Raw genomic sequence first — 18,537 nt, forward strand, 5'->3', positions numbered from 1 at the left:
GCTGGGTGGGTGATGGGGACTGGGTGGGTGCTGGGTGATGGCTGGTGTGTGAACTGTATTCACAGGGACCTGGGTGGTTGAGTGCTGGGTGCTGGGGGGCTGGGTGATGGGGACTGGGTGGGTGCTGGGTGATGGCTGGTGTGTGAACTGTATTCACAGGTACCTGGGTGGTTGAGTGCTGGGTGATGGGGATTGGGTGGGTAATGGTTTTAGGTGGGTGCTGGGTGCTGATCGATGGCCGGTGTGTGCAGTGTATTCACAGGGACCTAGCTGCTCGCAACATCCTCCTCTCTGACAACAACGTGGTGAAGATCTGTGACTTTGGCCTCGCGAGAGACATCTACAAGGACCCTGACTACGTGAGGAAGGGCAATGTGAGTTCTCAAACCTGACATAGCCAGCTGCTCCTTCCGATGGGGCCACAGAGTGGAGACAGCAGAAATAGTCCAACACATCCATCTGGCCTTTTTCCCATCTATACCAATCCCTCTGCCCACATTGGAGTTGTATTCCTCTACCCCAATCTTTTTTATAGAAACATAGAAAACATACAGCACATTACAGGCCCTTCGACCCACAAAGCTGTGCTGAACATGTCCCTACCTTATGGCAGTGAACCTTACCATGAACCGAGGGTCTGTGAGCCCCAGGTCGGAAACCTTGTCAATTTCTGTGTCTAAGTGTCTCTTAAACCTTGGTGAGGGGTTAAGGTTTATGTTATAGGATGTTTCCTAAAGTGAGGAAATCTAGGACCAGTGGGCACAACCTCAGAATAGAGGGACATCCATTTAGAATTTCTTTAGCCAGATGTCGGAGGTCACCTTACACAGGAGAATCCCATGAAGGTCAATCCATGATTTTTAGCCCACAGCTCACATCCAGTTGCACTGGTGACCAGCCCACCCCACTGACCTTGGCCTAATAGACAGAGCCGGATGGGGGTACAGCACAGAAACAGGCCCTTTGGACTATCACCTTCATACTGACATTTTTTTCTCATCTAAGTTGTGGACGTGGGATCAATTTCAACATTTAAGGGAAATTTGGATAGGTACATGGATGGGAAGGGTATGGAAGGCTGTAGTCCAGGAGCAGGTCTGTGGGCACATTAACAGTTTGGCAAGGACCAGATGAGCCAAAGCCTGTTTCTCTGCTGCAGCGTTCTATGACTCTGTGCCATTGGCCCATATTAGGGCCGCATCCCTCTGTACGTCAGTCTCTAAATGCTAAAACACAGTGACAGTATCTGACTTCATGGTCTCCTCTGGCAGCAAGTTCCAGCTATCACCTTCTCAGTTACCCCCAAGTTCCCCTTACAATCTCCTACCCTCATGTTTTTCAAATCTGTAGCATGGAAAAAAATAATTCACTATCTATGTTCTCCATGCCTCTCGTAATCTTTCCGATCCTTTGTTATAACTGTAAACCAATTTTCCGGGTTTCCCTCTATTGATGTCACAGGTCAGCCCTTGCTTGGGTAACAAGTAACTCACACCACATACTGATGTAAAAAACCCCTCTCTGGTCATTAAAAAAATGACAGGGTTCAGTATAACCAGAACACCTCAGATCCTCACTCGCGGTTGCAAACTCTACCTTGTACAAACTCCTTACGGACAGCACTGGGAATTGAATCTGGGTTGCTGTCACTGTAATAGCATTACGCTTACCACTATGTGACCATGCTACCCCAGATTACTGAATGGGAGAGCAGGCACAAAACAGCCGAATGGCCTTGTCCTGCTTCTTTCCTTATGTACAATGTTTAAGTTTTACCTGAGCTATTTTGTATGGTTGGAGAGAGCAGGGTGGGCTTTACTCTATAACGTTAACTGAGGAGAGTTTACCTGTGATTCCTGTGTGGTGGGAGAGAGCAGGATGGGCTTTACTCTGTATAACTCTAACTGAGAAGTTCAAGATGTAAACATTCAACGGCATAGATAAGAAGAAACTATTGAACTCATTTTTTTTAATTTCTAAGTATACTGTATTAATAAAAATAGTTCTAAAATGTATACAGAGCAGTGAAGTTCCCAATTCTGAGTAACGGTTATTCAAACATTTTTAAAAGCTTATCTTTATTTGTCACATGTACATCAAAACATACAGTGAAATGTATCATTTGTGTCAAAAACCATTGCAGTCTGTGGTTGTGCTGGGGGCAGCCCGCAAGTGTCACCAGGATTCTGGCGCCAACATAACATGCCCACAACCCACTGACCCGAACCTGAACATGTATGGAATGTGGATGAAACTGGAGCACCTAAGGAAACCCACACTGTCATTGGGAGAATGTACAAACCTTTTGTCTATAAATTTATACCTCCTGTGTATCATTCACATACCTCCATTCCATAAGAATAAAAGGATATAGGTAGGAGATTAGGGCTGAGAGGAAAATTGGATCAACCACGATGAGATGGCGGAGCAGACTCAATGGGGCAAATGGTCCAGTTCTACTCCTATATCTTATGGTCTAAGACCATAAGACACAGCAGCAGAATTATGCCATTTGGCCCATCGAGTCTTCTCCATCATTTCATCATGCCTGATTTATTATCCCTATCAACCCCATTCTCCTGCCTTCTCCCTGTAATCTTTAATGCCCTGACGAATGAAGAATCTATCAATCTCTGCTTTAAATGTACTCAATAGTATGGCCACAAGCCATCCATGGCAATTAATTCCACAGATTCAGCACTCTCTGGCAAAAGATATTCCTCCTCATCTCTGTCCTTTTATTCTGTGCTTTGTATTGAACGTTCCATGGTGTTTAAGGGAATCTGGAGATTAAGTGAATTCCTTTCATTTTCAGCTGTTTATCTAAATGTCACATCATCTCAATCAAACTGTTTGCTTCCACTACTAGTCCCGGTAACCATTCCAGGCACCTACCGCTCTCTGTGTAAAAAAAACATTTATGCCTCATTTCATCTTTAAGCTTACCTTCTCTAACCTTAAAAAGCATATCCTCTAGTTTGTGACATTTCTACCATGGGGAAAAGATCCTGATCCTATTTCTGCCTCTCATAATGATATAAATCAATTTCAGTTTCAAATTCTCAAAGTCAAGTTCAGCTCAAATTCTTTTTGGCTTTTTCGTTAGTTTGGGATGTGCTCAAGAGTGAATGGCTGGTTGTAACTCCCACTTTCCCTCCTTTGCTCAAGGCTCGTCTCCCGCTAAAGTGGATGGCTCCGGAAAGCATCTTTGATAAAGTCTATACCACCCAGAGCGACGTATGGTCGTTTGGCGTGCTCCTGTGGGAAATCTTCTCTTTAGGTGAGGGGGCCGTCCTGCCGCTCTGCTCTCGGTGCTGCTCTCCAATGTTTGCTCGGTGGAGGAATAAGCTGGAACAGTCATGCCACTCAGGGACTTGGGCTGTATTATTTTTATCTATTTTTTCCTTTGTGACTGTATTTTTTGCTGAAATCTTAACCATATGTGCATTGTGCTGTTGGTAATGTATGTTGCACCTTGGTCCCAGAGGAATGCTGTTTTGTTTGACTATATTCATGCAACTTGCTTTTGGTCATTACGCCGTAGGTGCTTAGAGCAGCAATGAAGGTCCTCCATCTCTGGCGGTGTTCATGGCTTCCTTTATTGTGTCAGTAGCTTCCTCTCAGTTTTCACTAATGTCAGCCATGCAAGTTCTGGATAGAGACTCAGTAATACCATCACATATTGCTGTTTCCATAACAGTTTTGTCTTACTAGTCAGGATTGTTAGCCTGGAGCTGAACCCCCGAACCTGGAGGACCAGTGGACCACTCTTCATCAGGGCTCTACCCTCTGACCTGTTTAGCATGGGTAACCCTATCAAGAGCCAAAGCATAAAACCAGCCAGCATTGAGGCACGCAAGCCTCTCCAGGTCATTGAGGCACGTGAGCCTCCAAACTACAACAGGATTGTGGTCCTCATGAAAGATATTCATGTATGGTTCAATGATAATTAAACTTGAACTTGAATCTTCCCCTCCTGTTTACCTTGTTAGTACCAGACTGATCACCCCTCTCATTGCAGGTGTCTCTCCCTATCCTGGAGTCCAGATCAATGAGGAGTTCTGCCAGCGGCTGAGGGAAGGAACTAGGATGAGGGCTCCAGAATATGCAACAGAAGAAATGTAAGATGTCTCTTCCCCACCCCCGTGATCCTGCAGCCAAGAGTTAAATTCCAATGGTGTTTTGTCCAGGTTTACCCATGAACACTCTCAGGGGTTTAGTGGTTTAATGTGACATTTACTGAGGTGATTAAATGTTAGTTTTATTTGTCACATTGAAACATAAAGTGAAATGTGTTGTTGCATCTGAGGATGTGCTGGGGCAGCCATAAGTGTTGCCATGTTTGTGGTGCCAACACAGTATGCCACAACTTACTAACCCTAACCTGCACATCTTGGGATGTGGGAGGAAACCGGAGCACATGGAAGTCACGGAATGAAAGTACAAACTCCGTACAGACAGCAATTGTTTAACACCTCACAGAATCAGGTTTATTTTACTGATGTATGTCACTGTTTTGCTGAAAGACTACTATAAATTGCAATAAGAATATATTATATATTTTCATCAACATCAAATAGATTGAGTCATAGAAACTCCAGCACAGAAACAGGCTCTTTAGCCCATCTGGTCTGTGCAAATACATTACTCTGTCTAGTCCCATCAACCCATAGTCGACCATACCTATCCAGATTTCTCTTATGTTGAAATCAACCTTGCATCCATCATTTGTGCGAGCAGCTCGTTCCACACTCCCACCACCCTCTGAGTGAAGAAGTTCCCGCTCATGTTTCCCTTAAATATTTCACCTTTCACCCTTGACCCATGACTCTAGTTGTAGATTCACCCAATCTCAGTGGAAAAAGTCTGCTTACATCTACTCTATCTATACCCCTCATAATTTTGTATACCTCTTATCAAATCTCCTCTCAGTCTGTTATGCTCCAGGGAATAAAGTCCTAACCTATTCAGCCTTTTGCTATAACTCAGGTCCTCAAGTCCCAGTAACATCCTTGTAAATTTTCTCTGTATTCTTTCAATCTTATTGATATCTTTTCTGATGGTAAAACTGCTGAACTCCAAATTAGGCCACACCAGTGTCTTACACAATTTCAACATAACATCCCGGCTCCTGTACATTGATTTCTGAAGGCCACTGTAAGAAGGCTTTCTTTACGACCCAATCTATCTGTGTTACCAACTTTTAAGGAATTATGGACCTGTATTCCCAGATCCCTCTGTTCAACCGCAGTCCTCAAAACCCTACCGCACACCTTGTAAGACCTACCCTGGTGGCCCTCCCAAAATGCAACACCTCACACCTGTCTGCATTAAATTCCATCTGCCATTTTAACCCATTTCAGCAGTTGGTCTAGATACCGCTTTGATGGTCTTCTTCGCTGTCCACTACACCCCCAATCTTAGTGTCATCTGCAAATATGCTGATCTAATTAACACACACAAAATAGTTTGTGACTGTTGCTTTGGATTTCCAGCATCTGTAGAGTGTTTTGTGTTTGTCCCAATCAACACTTGTCAGATCTTTTCTGATACCATCAAAATTGTCCTTTCTCCAATTTAGAATTTCAACCCACAGACCAGACCTATCCTTTTCCACAATTACCTTGAAACTAATGGGATTTTAATCATCAGATGCAAAGTGTTTCACTACACAAACTTCAATCACCTGCCTATCTCATTCCCTGATGAATGAATGAAAAAAAAGAAGAAAAGAGGGAGTGTGACAAGGGAACAAAAAAGTGAGGTAGTGTTCAGGGTTTATTGTCTGTTCAGAAATCTGACAGCAGACGGGAAGTTGTTCTAGGTCATTGAGTGTGGGTCTTCGGGCTCCTGTACCTTTCTCTGATGGTAGCAATGAAAAGAGGGCTTGCCCTGGGTGATGGGATTCCTTAATGACAGTTATCACTTTTTTGAGTCATCACCTTTTGAAGATGCTGGGGAGCCTAATGCCCAAGATGGAGCTAGCTGAGTTGCAGCTTTTTCCAATCCTGTACATATGCAACCAGTTAGAATGCTGTCCACCCGAGAGTCTTTGCTGACATACAAATAGAACATGAGATTTTGTGGATGCTGAAAACCTTGAGAACAGTGGAGGAACCCAGCAGGTCATGTGGCAAAGGTGGAAGTGTGTTGTGCTATTAATAGGAATAACGTTGAGTACTGTGTAAAATCCATCAGTCGCGACTGCCAGATTATTAAAGGGGAATTTGATGTGTGTAGTGTTATTTATAGGAATAACATTGAGTACTATGTAAAATCCAGCATAGAGTCATAAAAAGGTACTGCACAGAAACAGGCCATTTGGCCCATCTGATCTGTGCCAAACCATTTAATCTGTCTACTCCCATCAATTTGCACCTGATCCACACCCCTGCCATCCATGTACCTATCCAAACTTCTCTTGGCTGTTGAAATCGAGCTCACTCGTACCACACTCTCACCACCCTCTGAGTGAAGAAGCACCCCCTCAGGTTCCCCTTCAACATTTCACCTTTCATACTTCACCAATCACCTCTAGTTCTATTCTGCACTGAGTGATGATTGACGGCCGGCGTGTGCAGTGTAATCACAGGGACCAAGCTGCCCACAGCATCCTCCTCTCTGACAACACTTAACCTAAGGCCTCTAGTTCACCCAACCTCAGTGGGGAAAAAAACCTTGCATTTACCCTGTCTATACCCTTCATAATATTGTGTACCTCTAACCATATAACCATATAACAATCACAGCACGGAAACAGGCCATTCCGGCCCTCCTAGTCCGTGCCGAACTCTTAATCTCACCTAGTCCCACCTACCCGCACTCAGCCCATAACCCTCCACTCCTTTCCTATCCATATACCTATCCAATTTAACCTTAAATGACACAACTGAACTGGCCTCTACTACTTCTACAGGAAGCTCATTCCACACAGCTATCACTCTCTGAGTAAAGAAATACCCCCTCGTGTTTCCCTTAAACTTTTGCCCCCTAACTCTCAAATCATGTCCTCTCGTTTGAATCTCCCCTACTCTCAATGGAAACAGCCTATTCACGTCAACTCTATCTATCCCTCTCAACATTTTAAATACCTCGATCAAATCCCCCCTCAACCTTCTACGCTCCAATGAATAGAGACCTAACTTGTTCAACCTTTCTCTGTAACTTAAGTGCTGAAACCCTGGTAACATCCTAGTAAATCGTCTCTGCACTCTCTCTAATTTATTGATATAAATTAGATCTCTACTAGATCTCCTCTCATTCTCTTACACTCTAGGGAATAAAGTTCTAATTTATTCAACCTTTTCCTATAATCAGGTCCTCAAGTCCCCAAAACATCCTTGTAATTTTCTCCATACCCTGTCAATCTTATTGATATCTTTCTTGTAGGTAGGTGATTACAGCTGCACATAATACTCCAAATTTGGTCTCACTAATGTCTTATACAATTTCAACAGAACATCACAACTCCTGTACTCAGAACCTTAGTCCATAAGATATAAGACATAGGAGCAGAGTTAAGCCATTTGGCCTGTCGAATCTGCTCTGCTATTCTATCATGGCTGATTTATTATCCCTTTCAACGTCATTCTCGTGCCTTCTCCCAGTAACCTTTGACACCCTGACTAATCAAGAACCTGTTAACCTCCTCGATTAAATATACCCAATGACTTGGCCTACACAGGCATCTGTGGCAATGAATTCCACAGATTCACCACCATCTGGCGAAATAAATTACTCCTCATCTCTGTTTTAAATGGACATCCCTCTATTTTGAAGCTGTGCCCTCTGGTCCTAGACTCCCCTACTTCAGGAAAGATCCTCTCCACATCCACTCTTTCTAGCCTTTCCCTATAACTATTACTGCATACATTAACTGTAAACCATCACCTGTTAGTTCACTGACCAGAAAGTTTAACTTTCTCGAAACTCTTTAATCAGCAGATGACCAACTGATGATAATCTTCTTGTCCCCTAGCTATCGCATCATGCTGAACAGCTGGCAAGGAGATCCAAAGGACAGACCAACCTTCTCTGACCTGGTGGAGATACTTGGGGACCTGCTGCAAGCTAACGTGCAACAGGTGAGACCCTGGGCTTGTACGAGCTCAGCCCAACATACACTGCACCATCAGCTCCTGAAGTAATTGCAAGTCATATATACAGAAAGGTGCCTGAAAAGGGCTAGTGACATCATGAAGGATCTCACCCACCCTGCTGATGGACTGTTTGCTCCACCCCCATCAGGAAGGAGGCTACGTAGCGTCCACACCAGGACCACCTGATCAAAACCTCCCCCCACTCTCACCACCACTATTTTATAATTTCCTATCATCAACTTTATGTACAGACACTCCAGTACCTAGTGTCATTTTATGGACATATAAGTTATCTAATGTATTATATTCATTGTGTTCTTTATCTTATTGCGTTTTTGTGTGCTGAATTAGATCCAGAATAACAATTGTTCTCCTTTACACTTGTGTACTGAAGAATGGCAATAATTAATCTTGGATCTTGAATGATCTGATCTGTATGAACAGCATGCAAGACTAGCTTTTCACTGCATCCTGCACCTTATACTGAAAGGGTTCTGTGACTGTGAGGGGTGCCATGTGTACTCAAGGGTGTCTGTTTCTCCAGGATGGTAAGGATTACATTCCCCTCAGTGTGCTGCAGGCCACCGAAGGAGATCTGGCCTTCTCCCATTTCCATTCATCCCTGGCTCGAGGGGCTGCCGAGGTGTCTGAATCCAGGATACGATGTGACAGTATAAGACCACGGTAAGCAATCGTGAAGTTTGCACTTTCTTCTGTTTCGGACATCTCCCTGTCCACCGTCAGTCCACTCAGTTCCTCTCCCAGAGCAGTCTCAGCCATTCCCACATTTTTTTTATATGCAAAACTTTTCCAAGTGTCGTCACTTGTCATGGTGGAGAGGCTTGTGAGTTCCTGAGATCCTAAATGTGATGCCATCTGGAGCTTAGCTCCTGATAGGGTCACCCATAGTGATAAGGTCAAAGGGAGGTTCCATACAAAGATCAATCAAACCAAGACATCATCAGTGGAGCTGGTGGAAGATGATGACACATCACAACTACAGTGCAGGTGGAGGAAGCCTGTAGTAGTGAAGGGTCCCTTGTCATCTTACGTTCCATGCCACTGGACCCTGACCTTGATCTATCCATAAGGCCATAAGATATAGCAGCAGAACTAGACCATTTGGCCCATCGAGTCTGTGTCACCATTTCATCATGGCTCGTCCAATTTTCCTCTCAGCCCCAATCTCCTGCCTTCTTGTATCCCTTCATGCCCTGACCAATCAAGAATCTACCAACCTCTGCCTTAAGTATACATAAAGACTTATCCTCCACAGTTGCCTGTGGCAAAGAATTCCACAGGTTCACCATTCTCAGTTAAGGACTTGTGCATCAGCCTCCCCATGTTAAACAAAGTTACGCACAGGCGTTCTTCATTGAGGGAATAACCCCTTGTGAGAACAGCGTACTCAATTCGAGCCATCACACTACTGTATACAAAAATGTATTCAGATAATGACAATATCAATATAATTGTGGCCAAAGGGTTTGTACTGTGCTGTACTGTTCTGTGTAATATCACAGTGATACACTATTAGACAGTATACAGGACTTCATAAAACACACTGTTTACAGTTTCATATCAAAATATGGTTATAAGAGTCCGAGTCTTACTGAGTCTGCTCTGCCATTCCATCATGGCTTATTTATTTTCCCTCTCAACCCCATTCTCTTGCCTCCTCCCTGTAACATTTGATGCCCTGACTAACCAAAAACCTAACAACTTTCAAGTATACCCAATGATTTGGCTTCTACAGCCATCTGCGGCAATGAATTATCTTAGAAAATTAGATGGCTATGGTTAAGCCTAGGTAGTTCTAAGGTAAGTACAGTCCATGTTCGACAAAGCTTTGGGGGCTGAAGGGCCTGTATTGTGCTGTAGGTTTTCTGTGTTCTATGAATTCCACAAATTCACTACATTCAGCTAAAGAAATACCTCCTCATCTCTGTTCTAAATGTTCATCCCTCTATTCTGAGCTTGTGCTGTCTAGTGCTAGACTCCCCCACTATAGGAAACACCCTCTCCACATCCACTCTATCTAGGCCTTTCAATATTCCTTAGGTTTCATGAGATCCCCTCTGATTCTTCTAAACTCCAATGAGTACAGGCCAAATCCATCGAATGCTCCGGATATGTTAATCCTTGGACTTTGATACATCACCAGGGAAGCAGCCTGGTCGAGGGAAGTGCCTGGTGTGAAAAGTGCTAGTCTTTGGCTCGAGAGTCTTCGGCAAGGAGACTACGCCACAATTGGAGAGGGTGAAGACATGACCGCTAAGCTGATTCAGTGTGCTACGTGCATGATGTGGGAGGTCAGGGACACTGACGGTGACCCCGGCTGCTACAGCTGTGGAACGTGTGTCCAGATTCAGCTTCTGAAGGAGCATGTTGCAGCACTGAAGAAAGAACTGGATGACCTCAGGTTTATCCGCGAAAACGAGGGTTTTCTGGACAGGACCTTCAGTGAGGTCGTTACACCGAGGATACCGGAAGAGAGAAGGGGGGGCGACGATGAGGAAGGAAAGGATGCTTGAAGTACAGGAGACCCCAAGGGATGTACCTCTCGTAAACAGATTCACCCTCTTGGAAGCTGTCAGAACAGAAGATACTGCCAGTCTGAGAGGCGGACAGGTCTGCGAGTCAAAAATTGATGCAGAAGCAGAGCTGAGGAGTCAGACATCAGGAAGAGCCGTGGTAGTAGGGGACTCCATATTAAGAGGTACGGGAAAGGATTTCTGCGGCAACAGGCGAGATTTAAGGATGGTGTGTTGCCTCCCTGGTGCTAGGATCCAGGACATCACGGACCGATTGCAGGGAATCCTCAAGGGTGAAGGTGAACAGCTGGAAGTGGTAGTGCATGTCGGCACAAATGACATCGGGAAGAAGAGGAAGGACATTCTGCAGCGGGACTTCAGAGAACTCGGAAGAAGGCTGAAAAGCAGGACTTCCAGGGTGGTTATCTCTGGTTTGCTTCCAGTTCCTCGTGCTGGAGAGGGCAGGAACAGGGAGATAATGGATCTGAATGTGTGGCTGAGGAACCGGTGCAGGAAGCAAGGATTTACATTCTTGGACCACTGGGATCTGTTTTGGGGTAGGGATGAATTGTACAAAAGGGACAGGTTGCACATTAATAGGCGGGGGACCAGCATTCTGGCAGACAGGTTTGCCACTGCAACACAAATGTGTTAAACTAAGTAGTGGGGGGGAGGGGATGAACTGGAAATATAAAGATGGAGTTAAAGGGAAAGTGAAAATAAGAAAAGTTAAAAAGGACAACAGAATCAATGGAGCAGAAAGCTCAAGAAGAGATCGTACAGTATGGCCAAGTGAAATAGGAATTGATATGAAAGGAGAGGGGAGTACCGAATTAAAAGTATTATATATCAATGCACGAAGTATAAGGAATAAAGTAGATGAGCTTGAGGCTCAGTTGGAAATTGGCAAGTACGATGTTGTGGGAATAACAGAGACATGGCTTCAAGCGGACAGGGCCTGGGAAATGAATATTCAAAGATATACATCTTATCGAAAGGACAAACTGACTGGCAGAGGGAGTGGGGTGGCTCTGCTGGTGAGGAATGATATTCAGTCCCTTGCAAGGGGGGACATAGAATCAGGGGATGTAGAGTCAGTATGGATAGAACTGAGAAATTCTAAGGGTAGAAAGACCCTAATGGGAGTTATCTACAGGCCCTCAAACAGCAGTCTGGATGTAGGGTGTAAGTTGAATGAAGAGTTAAAATTGGCATGTTGCAAAGGTAATGATACAGTTGTCATGGGGGATTTCAACATGCAGGTAGACTGGGAGAATCAGGATGGTACTGGACCCCAAGAAAGGGAGTTTGTGGAGTGCCTCCAAGATGTATTCTTTGAACAGCTTGTACTGGAGCCTACCAGGGAGGAGGCAATTCTAGATTTAGTGTTGTGCAATGAACCAGATATGATCAGGGACCTCGAGGTAAAGGAACCATTAGGAGCTAGTGACCATAATATGATATGTTTTAACCTACAATTTGAGAAGGAGAAGGGAAAATCAGATGTGTCAGTATTACAGTTGAACAAAGGGAACTATGGAGCTATGAGGGAGGAGCTGGCCAGAGTTCAATGGAACAATACCCTAGCAGGGAAGACAGTGGAACAACAATGGCAGGTATTTCTGGGAATAATGCAGAAGGTGCAGGATCGGTTCATTCCAAAGAGGAAGAAAGATACTAAGGGGAGTAAGGGGTGGCCGTGGCTGACGAGGGAAGTAAAGGACAGTATAAAAATAAAAGAGAAGTATAACATAGCAAAGATGAGCGGGAAGCCGGAGTACTGGGAAGCTTTTAAAGAGCAACAGAAGATAACAAAAAAGGCAATACGCCAAGAAAAAATGAGGTACAAAGGTAAACTAGCCAAGAATATAAAGGAGGATAGTAAAAGCTTCTTTAGGTATGTGAATAGCAAAAAAAAAGTTAAGACCAAAATTGGGCCATTGAAGACAGAAACGGGTGAATTTACTATGGGGAACAAAGAAATGGCAGATGAGTTGAACAGGTACTTTGGATCTGTCTTCACTAGGAAGACACAAATAATCTCCCAGATGTAATAGTAGTCAAAGGAACTAGGGTAACAGAGGAACTGAAGGAAATTTATATTAGGCAAGAAACGGTGTTGGATAGACTGTTGAGTCTGAAGGCTGGTAGGTCTCCAGGACCTGATGGTCTGCATCCCAGGGTACTTAAGGAGGTGGCTCTAGAAATCATGGACGCATTGGTAATCATTTTCCAATGTTCTATAGATTCAGGATCAGTTCCTGCTGATTGGAGGATGGCTAATGTTGTCCCACTTTTCAAGAAAGGAGGAAGAGAGAAAACAGGGAATTATAGACCGTTCAGCCTAACGTCAGTGGTGGGAAAGATGCTGGAGTCAATTATAAAAGAGGAAATTATGACACATTTGGATAGCAATAGAAGGATCAGTCTGAGTCAGCATGGATCTACGAAGGGAAAATCATGCTTGACTAATCTTCTGGTGTTTTTTAAAAATGTAACTATGAAAATGGACAAGGGAGAGCCAGTGGATGTAGTGTACCACAAGATTCCACCAGTGGGATACCACAAGGTTCGGTGCTGGGACCGCAGCTGTTTACAATATACATTAATGATTTAGATGAAGGGATTAAAAGTAACATTAGCAAATTTGCCGATAACACAAAGCTGGGTGGCAGTGTGAAATGTCAGGAGGATGTTATGAGAATGCAGGGTGACTTGGACAGGCTAGGTGAGGGTCATGTTTTTTGACTTCTCTAGTGCGTTCAACACCATCCGCCTTGCTCTGCTGGGTGAGAAGCTGACAGTGATGCAGGTGGATGCTTCCCTGGTGTCATGGATTATTGATTACCTGACTGGCAGACCACAGTACATTCGCTTGCAACACTGTGTGTCAGACAGAGTGGTCAGCAGCACTGGGGCTCCACAGGGGACTGTCCTGTCTCCCTTTCTCTTCACCATCTACACCTCGGACTTCAGCTACAACACAGAGTCTTGCCATCTTCAGAAGTTTTCTGATGACTCTGCCATAGTTGGATGCATCAGCAAGGGAGATGAGGCTGAGTACAGGGCGACGGTGGGAAACTTTGTCACATGATGCGAGCAGAATCATCTGCAGCTTAATGTGAAAAAGACTAAGGAGCTGGTGGTGGACCTGAGGAGGGCTAAGGCAACGGTGACCCCTGTTTCCATCCAAGGTGTCAGTGTGGACATGGTGGAGGATAACAAATACCTGGGGATATGAATGGACAATAAACTGGACTGGTCAAAGAACACTGAGGCTGTCTACAAGAAGGGTCAGAGCCGTCTCTATTTCCTGAGGAGACTGAGGTCCTTTAACATCTGCCGGACGAAGCTGAGTATGTTCTACGAGTCTGGTGGCCAGTGCTATCATGTTTGCTGTTGTGTGCTGGGGCAGCAGGCTGAGGGTAGCAGACACCAACAGAATCAACAAACTCATTCGTAAGGCCAGTGATGTTGTGGGGGTGGAACTGGACTCTCTGACGGTGGTGTATGAAAAGAGGATGCTGTCCAAGTTGCATGCCATCTTGGACAATGTCTCCCATCCACTTCATAATGTACTGGTTAGGCACAGGAGTATGTTCAGCCAGAGACTCATTCCACCGAGATGCAACACTGAGTATCATAGGAAGTCATTCCTGCCTGTGGCCATCAAACTTTACAACTCCTCCCTCGGAGTGTCAGACACCCTGAGCCAATAGGCTGGTCCTGGACTTATTTCCACTTGGAATAATTTACTTATTATTATTTAATTATTTATGGTTTTATATTGCTATATTTCTACACTATTCTTGGTTGGTGCGACTGTAATGAAACCCAATTTCCCTTGGGATCAATAAAGAATGTCTGTCTGTCTGTGAGTGGGCAAATGTATAGCAGATGCAGTTTAATGTGGATAAATGTGAGGTTATCCACTTTGGCGCAAGAACAAGAAGGCAGATTACTATCTAAATGGAGTCAAGTTAGGAAAAGGGGAAGTATAACGAGATCTAGGTGTTCTTGTACATCAGTCAATGAAAGCAAACAGGCAGTGAAGAAAGCTAATGGCATGCTGGCCTTTATAACAAGAGGAATTGAGTATAGGAGTAAAGAGGTCCTTCTGCAGCTGTACAGGGCCCTGGTGAGACCCCACCTGGAGTATTGTGTGCAGTTTTGTTCTCCAAATTTGAGGAAGGACATTCTTGCTATTGAGGGAGTGCAGCGTAGGTTCACAAGGTTAATTCCCGGAATGGCTGGACTGTCATATGTTGAAAGATTGGAGCGACTGAGTTTGTATACACTGGAATTTAGAAGGATGAGAGGGGATCTGATTGAAACATATAAGATTATTAAGGGATTGGACACGCTGGAGGCAGGAAGCATGTTCCCGCTGATGGGTGAGTCCAGAACTAGAGGCCACAGTTTAAGAATAAGGGGTAGGCCTTTCAGAACAGAGATGCGGAAAAACTTTTTCACCCAGAGAGTGGTGGATATGTGGAATGCTCTGCCCCAGAAGGCAGTGGAGGCCAAGTGTCTGGATGCTTTCAAGAGAGAGTTAGATAGAGCTCTTATAGATAGTGGGGTCAAGGGATATGGGGAGAGGACAGGAACAGGGTACTGATTGTGTATGATCAGCCATGATCACAGTGAATGGTGGTGCTGGCTAGAAGGGCCGAATGGCCTACTCCTGCACCTACTGTCTATTGTCTATCACTGAGTCATGTCATCTGTGGACATTCTCTGATGACTCAGCAATAGTTGGGTGCATAAAGGGAGGACAGGAGGATGAATACAGGGAGGACTTTGTCAGTTGGTGCAAGCTGAAACATCTGCAGCTCAACATCAGTAAGACAATGGAGAATGGTGATGGACTTTAGGAAGACTAAGCCTGTATTGCTCCCTGTTACTATTGATGGTGAGGATGTGGATGTGGCATAGAATAGGAGGGGCACCTGAATGACAGGCTTGAGTGTAGCACCAACACAGAGGCTGTGTGCAAGAAGAGTCAGAGTCACCTCCACTTCCAGAGGAGACTGAGGTCCTTTGGAATATGCAGGCCTCTCCTTCACATGTTCTACCAGTCTTGTCACCAGTACAATCTTGTGTGTTGGGGTAATGGCATCAGCACTGGAGATGGCAGATGTCAGCACGCTCAGTAAACTGATTAGAAACGATGGCTCTGTTATCGGAGTCAAACTGGACACACTGGAGGCTGTGGTAGAACAAAGGAACTTAAGGAAAATCCAAGCAATTCTGGACAACGTTTCTCACCCTCTGCGTGCCACCTTGGCTGAACAGAGGAGCACTATTAGTATTGATGACCCCTTCCTCTTAGACTGATTGAAGTAACTTACTTTTTATTCTTTCTTACTTCCTTTCTAATATTTTTATATTTATGTATCTGCACTCGTAATGCTACTGTGACACTGTAATCTCTTTTGGCTCCAATAAAGTATCTATCTATCTGTCTATCTATGTTTCATTCCCAGAATCATTCTAATGAACCACATCTGGATCTTCTCCAATGCCTGCACATCCTTTCTTAGATATGGGGCTCACTACTGCCCAGAATACATGTGGTGTAACCCATGCCTTACAAAGCCTCAGCGTTATATCTTTGTTTTTTATTTTCCAGTCCTCTCGAAATGAATGCTAGTTCATTTCCAGGAGGTATTTGATAAGGTGCCACAGGATAAGGATGCATAGAGTTGGGGGTGATGTATTAGCATGGATAGAGGATTGGTTAACTAATAGAAAGCAGAGAGTTGGGATACACGGGCCTTACTCTGGCTGGCAATCAGTGGTGAGTGGGGTGCCGCAGGGGTCGGTGCTGGGCCTGCAACTATTCACGATATACAGTGACGATCAGGAAGAGGGGACTGAGCGTAGTGTATCTAAGTTTGCTCTGTTACTAAATTGAGTGGAAAAGCAAATTGTGCAGAAGATACGGAGAGATATAGATAGGTTAAGAGAGTGGACATGGGTCTGGCAGATGGAGTACAATGTTGGTAAATACGAGGTCATCCACTTTGGAAGGAAAAATTAAAGAGCAGATTATTATTTAAATGGTAAAATTATTGCAGCATGCTGCTGAGCAGAAGGACTTGGGAGTGCTCGTGCATGAATCACAAAAGGTTGGTTTGCAGGTGCAGCAGGCTATCAAGAAGGCAAATGGAATGTTGGCCTTCATTGTTAGAGGGATTGAATTTAAGAGCAGGGAGGTTATGCTGCAACTGTACAGGGTACTGGTGAGGCTGCATCTGGAGTACTGTGTGCAGTTCTGGTCTCCTTACTTGAGCAAGGATATACTGGCTTCGGAGGCTGTGCAGAGGAGATTCACCAGGTTGATTCCAGAGATCAGAGGGTTAGAATATGAGGAGAGATTGGATCACCTGGGATTGTACTCACAAGAATTCAGAAGAATGAGAGAAACATAAAATTATGAAAGGGATAGGTAAGATAGAGGCAGGAAAGTTGTTTCCACTGGTAGGTGAGACTAGAACTAGGGGACATAGATTCAAGATTTGGGGAAGTAGATTTAGGATGAAGATGAAGAGGAATTGCTTTTCCCAGGGAGTAGTGAATCTATAGAATTCTCTGCCCAATGAAACAATAGAGGCTACCTCAGTAAATATATTTAAGACAAGGTTGGATAGATATTTGCATAGTAGGGGAATTAAGGGTTATGGGGAAAAGACAGGTAGGTGGAGATGAGTCCATAGCTAGATCAGCCGTGATCTTATTGAATGGCAGAGCAGGCTCGATGGGCCAGATGGCTGACTTCTGCTCCTATTTCTTATGTTGGTATAGAACATAGAATAGTACAGCACATTACAGGCCCTTCGGCCCACAATGTTGTGCCGACCCTTAAACCCTGCCTCCCATATATCCCCCCCACCTTAAATTCCTCCATATACCTGTCTAGTTGTCTCTTAAATTTCACTAGTGTATCTGCCTCCACCACAGACTCAGGCAGTGCATTCCACGCACCAACCACTCTCTGAGTGAAAAACCTTCCTCTAATATCCCCCTTGAACTTCCCACCCCTTACCTTAAAGCCATGTCCTCTTGTACTGAGCAGTGGTGCCCTGGGGAAGAGGCGCTTGCTGTCCACTCTATGTATTCCTCTTAATATCTTGTATACCCCTATCATGTCTCCACTCATCCAACTTCTCTCTAAAGAGTAAAGCCCTAGCTCCCTTAATCTCTAATCATAATCCATACTCTCTAAACCAGGCAGCATCCTGGTAAGTCTCCTCTGTACCTTTTCCAATGCTTCCACATCCTTCCTATAGTGAGGCGACCAGAACTGGACACAGTACTCCAAGTGTGGCCTAACTAGAATTTTATAGAGCTGCATCATTACCTCGCGACTCTTAAACTCTATCCCTTGACTTATGAAAGCTACCATCTCATAAGCTTTCTTAACTACCCTATCTACCTGTGAAGCAACTTTCAGGGATCTGTGGATATGTACCTCCAGATCCCTCTGCTCCTCCACACTACCAAGTATCCTGCCATTTACTTTGTACTCTGCCTTGGAGTTTGTCCTTCCAAAGTGTACCACCTCACACTTCTCTGGGTTGAACTCCATCTGCCACTTCTCAGCCCACTTCTGCATCCTATCAATGTCTCTCTGCAATGTTCGACAATCCTCTACACTATCTACAACACCACCAACCTTTGTGTCGTCTGCAAACTTGCCAACCCACCCTTCTACCCCAACATCCAGGTCGTTAATAAAAATCACACAAAGTAGAGGTCCCAGAACAGATCCTTGTGGGACACCACTAGTCACAACCCTCCAATCTGAATGTACTCCCTCCACCACGACCCTCTGCCTTCTGCAGGCAAGCCAATTCTGAATCCACCTGGCCAAACTTCCCTGGATCCCATGCCTTCTGACT

The 18,537-nt window shown here is 44.6% G+C and overlaps 1 protein-coding gene across 1 annotated transcript in view; it reads left to right on the forward strand.

The window, feature by feature from the left end:
* Window positions 1-18,537, forward strand: part of flt4 (fms related receptor tyrosine kinase 4) — a 281,525-nt gene that overhangs the window by 247,605 nt on the left and 15,383 nt on the right. Inside the window, exons 23-27 of the mRNA XM_073067065.1 lie at window positions 252-374; window positions 3,169-3,280; window positions 4,022-4,121; window positions 7,979-8,084; window positions 8,644-8,783. Of these exons, the coding sequence (XP_072923166.1) occupies window positions 252-374; window positions 3,169-3,280; window positions 4,022-4,121; window positions 7,979-8,084; window positions 8,644-8,783 (581 nt within the window). The remainder of the gene's footprint in view (window positions 1-251; window positions 375-3,168; window positions 3,281-4,021; window positions 4,122-7,978; window positions 8,085-8,643; window positions 8,784-18,537) is intronic.

This window comes from Hemitrygon akajei, chromosome 15 (genome assembly GCF_048418815.1).
Source record: "Hemitrygon akajei chromosome 15, sHemAka1.3, whole genome shotgun sequence".
In the NCBI taxonomy this organism is placed as follows: Eukaryota; Metazoa; Chordata; class Chondrichthyes; order Myliobatiformes; family Dasyatidae; genus Hemitrygon; species Hemitrygon akajei.